This window comes from Miniopterus natalensis, chromosome 5 (genome assembly GCF_054644295.1).
Source record: "Miniopterus natalensis isolate mMinNat1 chromosome 5, mMinNat1.hap1, whole genome shotgun sequence".
Classification (NCBI taxonomy): Eukaryota; Metazoa; Chordata; class Mammalia; order Chiroptera; family Miniopteridae; genus Miniopterus; species Miniopterus natalensis.
The window spans coordinates 57,233,201-57,239,473 of NC_142085.1; the positions used below are offsets into that span (position 1 = coordinate 57,233,201).

General features: G+C 44.9%; 1 protein-coding gene across 1 annotated transcript; it reads left to right on the plus strand.

The window, feature by feature from the left end:
• The first annotated feature begins 155 nt into the window (after positions 1-155).
• C5H1orf35 (chromosome 5 C1orf35 homolog) lies at positions 156-6,266 on the plus strand. Its single transcript, XM_016217558.2, has 3 exons — positions 156-229; positions 474-576; positions 4,968-6,266. Exon 3 carries the CDS (start codon positions 5,266-5,268, stop codon positions 5,971-5,973), a length of 708 nt encoding a protein of 235 aa, XP_016073044.2. The 5' UTR covers positions 156-229; positions 474-576; positions 4,968-5,265; the 3' UTR covers positions 5,974-6,266.
• The last annotated feature ends 7 nt before the right edge of the window (positions 6,267-6,273 follow it).

The window sequence follows — 6,273 nt, forward strand, 5'->3', positions numbered from 1 at the left end:
CTTGTTCCTGCAATAAGGACATCTCCCACCCTGGCTTGGATGGAACCACCTACGTGACGTGGCGGCGGCGTCCGCCAAAGCAACCAGCGAGGCTGTAATCCCGGCCCCACGTGACAGCGGGGCCCCGCCTCCGCGACCTGAGTCCCCCCCTCCCCCCGGGCGGAAGTTGATTCGTTGCTGCGAAGCCTGGGCAAGAATTAAATTTGTGCTGTGCTTCCGGGTTCCCAAGGTCTTGCATATATACTTAATAGGACCCGTGCTTTTTACCTTGGAATTCGACTTTTCTGGAAGTCACCCCGTGTTGGGACTCCCCAGGGAAATGGAGACCACGTGGTTAAGGGGTTTCTGCTCCTCTGCCCACGTAGTGTGAGCCGCTGAAACACCGTAAACGGCCTTAAGCCTTCCAGCCAGAGCCGCACACCTGCCTTTCACACTTTCCCAGCCTGACTTTTCCGAATTTCTTGCTATTTCAGCCAGCGGTAGCAGCAGCCAGTCAATGCCATCGATATAGTCAGAAAATCGAAGACGATCCGAGTTGGAAATCATCTGATGGGCTCCTACCCCCGCACTTTACTGGTGAGTAAGCAGATTCATAAAAGTGACTTGACCAAAGCACACAGATTGCTCGGCAGCCGGGCTAGATTTCGAAATGCCTGTTAATTTTCTGTCACTGCTCGGGCTTTTAGTAAGGGCGAGCGCCATCTGATGCCCAATCTCACAGAAACATTCACAACTGCAGCCATGCTTACATCAAAGGGTAAAAATTGGATTATAAAAGCTAAGTATTTAATGCCCTCTGTTCTCAGCTATTTGTATTTATCATGTAACCTTAATTATGCACATCTACGGATTTGTTGTCCTGGGTCATGCAGTTTGAACCATCAGCAGCAGGACTTGATGGAGAAGACAAACATGTCCACCGTCTTGGGGTTTGTGGGGCTCTTTTATAGAAGGAGTTTGGAGCAGAAAGATAAAAGTTGATTTTAAAGAATTTACATTGGCTATAGATAAGGGGGCAGGAAAAGGTGAAGTGAGAAAATTCTGGGACAAGTGAATACCCATAAGGAAGAAGTATTTGAAAGTTCCTGTGTAAGCAGGATGCCAACCGGAAATTGATACAAAGTTTCAGCATTCAGGAATGTGAGCAGTCCTTTATGGGTTTTGGCATTCTGGCTGTTAACTGGTTCATTTCCCATGTCTCTTCCACCCTAGGGCCTGCTGTAATTTAATTTAGGACATCATTTTTCTCTTGTCAGCACTTTACCTTTTGTGGCCTAAATTCGAAAGCTTTTATAACTCCCTAGATTCTAATCTTTGGGGGTCCTTCTGTAGTCTGATAATTATGGACATACCTTACATTGACTACACTTATTGGAGATTTACTCAGATGTAAAGAAGAAACTGATGATTTTTCAACTGATCCAGCCTATGACCAGAAGTATGAGAGTGCAGCCAAGTAAAGTAAGTGAGGTCCCATCATCAGCCTTCAGTGAACCGTCTGCTCTTCTCTCAGGATACCTCTCACATAGTATTTATTTAGCACATGACTGACACCGAGACCAAATGAAGGCACTAGTCAACTTTTATATTTTTAAGGTTAAAAATATAATAAAATTTCTATTTTCTTCCCATACCCCAGTGGATTATCTTGTTTATGCCCTAGAATGAACACACCCCACTGTGGAGGCCATTGTTTTACAATTTGTCATCTAGGTGTTCAACTCTAGTCCTCAGATTTTTGTAAGTTCTTATAACAAGACATTTCACTGCCTTGTTTTAAGACTAGAAAAGCACCAGCTTATTTTATTTTACATGGCATCTGTTCAGCTAGATCAAGGAAGACTTCCAAAGTCATTTTCACCATTCCACAGCAAGGACTGGTATCTGTAATAGTTTTAACAACATGTGTTAAACCTTGTGTAATATTTAAATATTTCATCCAAATTAGAGAAAGATTGTAATGTCAAAGATTAGTAGTGAGCTAAAACTGTGTATTCAGATTATTAGTATTAACACCATGATTAGGATTGGTATTATATTAGAGATCTCTCATTAGGAGACCCTTGACTTTGACTGTATACTTCTTTGATAACTGTTCCAGGGTTTCAGAGGGAAGCATTACACTTTAGGGCAGTTCTCATCCTTGGCTGAACATAGGAACCATGTGGGAAATTTTGAAAAATACTGATGTCTGGGTACTGATTTAATTAGTTTGGAATAATGCCTGGGCATCAAGAGTTTTAAAAGCTCCCCAGGTGTTTCTAATCTGCAGCTTAGGTTGAAAGTCATTGCTTTACTCTAGCTTCTCAAAATGTGGTTCATGAATATCACTCATACCACCTACAAATTTCTTAGAAATGCAAAATCTCAGGCCTCACGTCAGGCCTCCTGAGGCAAAATCTGCCTTTTAACGAGATCCATATGTACATGTTTACGCCTATGAAAGTTTAAGACTGCTTTACACTATCACCTCTGGAGAACTATTATAATTCTGCCTCCTAAATTTAGCTACATTTCTTAATAGTGAATAGTCTACAAAATTACATAAAGCAAGACGTAAAGGTTTTGATTCTTTGTTTTTTTGTTTGTTTTAGAAATGTAAAGTCAGGGTATGAGCAGCATAAGACTCCTGGATGTGCAGGAGTCACAGAGCCCAGCCTAGGTTCTCTCTAGGCTGGCACCTGAGATGCATTTATTTTTATTTCTATTCCACTTCAAACCCTGGGTCTGCTAGAATTTTTTCCATGATATCTTTTAGTCCTTTAGGAAACAGAAGAAAGCCTTTTTCTAACTTCGTTTCTTAGGAACAACCCCCAGGTTCAAGCTAAACTATACCCCAGGCAGCTTCCTGATAACCCACATTAGCCACTACTTCTCCTGTGCCCAGGCATCCATTGTGCTCTGAATCCTGTCTTGTTGAGCTGATTTTCAGCCAGAACACACCCGGATGGGCATTTTGGTTATTAAAATATTCAAGTGATTCTGTAATGACTAGTAAAGAGCACTGCCCTGTGGAGCCCAAGTATCCCAGTCCCTCCTCCAAGACCCTAGACTGCCATGCTGCCTCTTGAGCAGCTGGAGGGCTTGCCTCCCACCTAGCCAGGAGCACGAGGACCCTGCTCCAGGCCTCCAGTCTCCCTTCTATAACTGATCAAAGTTTGCATATCTCCCTGCTGCTTTGATAAAATCAAACTTTCTTGTCTCATCATCTTTCCTCTTTCTTTTCTCTTGTCACACTTCAGTTTTACAACTTTCATCTTTCTTTCACATACCAGCATGCCACAGTCTCTCATATAGCTATATCTTTAATACATCCCAGTGGTTAACGTGTGGTCTCCAGACCAGCAGCATCAGCAACACCTGGAACATGTTAAAAATGCATATTTTTCTGCCCAGTCCAGACCCACTGAATCAGAAACTGGGATGAGACCCTGGAATCTGTGTTTTGAGAGGCTCAAGCATTTCTGGTACACACTGAAGAGAAAGATCCTATGATTTATCACATTTTCAAAGCCCCCTATCAAATACCAAACCTTGTAATCTATATTGCATATGTTACTATTGAGTTTGTTACAAATATTTTGTATGTTACATAAAATTTATTTCAGATATGGACTGACCAGATTTACCAGTTTTAATTTGTGATTCCATTTGGGGAAGGGTAGTGAATAGTATAATCAATATAGTACTAGTTTAAAAGATGAGTTTCCATACAAGAGAGAGCATCAGAGTTGTACTAGAGAATTTTAATTTTGAGGATGAATTCAATTGAAAATTAATATGATATTAGTGAGAATGAGTAATACTGAACATAACAGGGACTTGATGTTTCTTGAAATGATGATATTCTCTGTCCGTGGCAGCTTGACTGTTTTTTCTGGGTTGATATTCCAGAAGAGAAACTAATTTTTATTCAGTATCTGCTATGTGTCAAGCATCATGAGAAGTATCTTCACATTATCTCAGTCCTCAGACCAATATGAGATAGATGTACACCCCCATTTTATTAATGAAATTAAGGCCCCAAAGCAAATAATAGTATTGTTATTGATCTTATAAATTTACTCAGAGAATCACTAAAGTGATTAGAACCAGAAGGAAGCCAACACCTTTATTTCTGTTCTTTTTACAAATGAGGAAAGTAAAGGTTAAGTGATTTGACCGTCACATTGCTAGATAGCTGGGACTAAAACAAACACTCCTAATTTAAAATATGTATAAAGAGTAAAAACTCAGAGTATGGGATCCTGAGGTTTCCAGACTATTCATTAATTAACAAATAACTGGTACTGTTTGCAGTTGGGGCAAACACATTCTTTAGATAGAATTTTAAATGTTTACTTCAAATCTCCCAAAATAAGAAAAATGTCCAGATAACACACTCCTCTTATTAATGTGGCTTATTGTAAGACACAGCCTATGCACTTGATTCTGCCATATCACCCATTAGGGCAAGGTCATATAACTAACATTTTGTATAAATCATCAGAATGCCTTTACTCTCATATTCGTAGACTTGGAAAAATCTAGAATTCCTTCTGTTTAATTAAATCAAAGTCTTATATTTGGAGTTCATTGTGAGTCCTTTGTAACAGTTTTTCCAAACATGTTTAAACATACAAATCATTCTAATACATTTTATATTCTGATACAGAAGTATTAGTGTGTACCTTTAAGTGGGGGTAACAAGGACCACTGCATATATAGATCAGTAAAGCTTCTATACAGCCTGAAAGTGAAAAGTGAGAGGGAACAAAGGGACTGTGAATGTGCCATTCTTTGGAAAGTTTGCAGCGTTTACAGTGCTCCCTAAACTGAAAAATAAAGGGAGCTGGAATCAGTTGATTACACCCATGCAGGTAACCCAATTCTTTCACATAAAATAATGTCTTAGTATATGGGTTCTTTGCCAGTAAGAATTGCTCTGCTGCTTGTTATCACGTGATCAATGCTTTTGTTTTAACCAGGATCTCTAGAAGCATCAGTTTCTTTAATCGCGTGCTTCAGTAGCTGGTGAGAGTCCCGGTGATGAGCCCCTTTCAGATGTTCGCAGTGTGACCGCAGGAACGCAGCCAAAGACCCAGAGAGAGCATCTGGAGGCTTCAAACAAACAGCCCGAGTTCTCAGCTTGGCCGAAACTCTTTAAGAATAGAGGAACAGGAGGTAGCTCCTCCTCAGTGACCCCCAAATTTGGCTGTTAAGCAGAGACATTGAGGAACCTTTAAAGACCCAAGTTCCCGCCGGAGCCAGCGGGCGTCCAGCAGCATGTTCGGCTCGAGCCGAGGCGGCGTGCGTGGGGGGCAGGACCAGTTCAGCTGGGAGGACGTGAAGACCGACAAGCAGAGGGAGAACTACTTGGGCAACTCGCTGATGGCCCCGGTGGGCCGCTGGCAGAAGGGGCGCGACCTCACCTGGTACGCCAAGGGCCGGGCGGAGGGCGCGGGCCTGAGCCGCGAGCAGGAGCTGGCGGCCGTGAAGCAGGCGGAGCAGGAGGCGCTCATGGCCGCGCTGGGCTACAAGAACGTCAGGAAGCAGCCCACCGGCCTGAGCAAGGAGGACTTCGTGGAGATCTGCAAGCGCGAAGGAGGTGACCCCGAGGAGAAGGGAGTGGACCGGCTCCTGGGCCTGGGGAGCTCCAGCGGCTCCGCGGGCCGAGTGGCCCTGTCCCGGGAAGACAAGGAGGCGGCCAAGCTGGGGCTGCCGGTGTTCACGCACCACGGCGCGCAGGGCAGCCGGGCCGCCGCCTCCCCCGCGCGGAAGAAGCCGAGGCCGGAGGAGAAGGCGGAGCAGGGCCCCCCGGGGCACAAGAAGAGCAAGAAAGAGAAGAAGAAGAAGAAGAAGCACAAGAAAGAGAAGAAGAGAGAGAAGGAGCACCGGGCCGGGGCAGCCTCGCAGTCCCCTCCGGCCAGGGCCCGCCACCGCAGGCGCGACTCGGGCTCGCCCCGGAGGAGGAGGGGGCGGGACAGTGACTGAGGCCCCGCCCACCAGGACCCGGCCCTCCCGGGAGCCGGCGCAGTGAAGGCTTTGAGCATGTGCCCTGCCAGGCCCGGGGAACTGGAGGGCAGGTTTGTGGGGCCGTGTCGGGCCCCTGTAAGCAGACGGGGGGCCAGGTGAGGCGTCAGCCCCAGATGGCCGCAGGCCTACGGGGGGAGGGAGGTCCACCTGCCTCAGGCTCCAAGCACCGCTCCTTTTTTCTTTGTGTTGACTCACCCTTTGTACTTAAACTTATTTTAAGCTGAAAATAAAAAATACAAGTTCCTGGGCAACACCCCG

Coding starts and splice junctions, on each gene's coding strand:
- C5H1orf35 (XM_016217558.2), top strand. CDS start 5,266: ATGTTCGGCTCGAGCCGAGGCGGCGTGCGTGGGGGGCAGGACCAGTTC.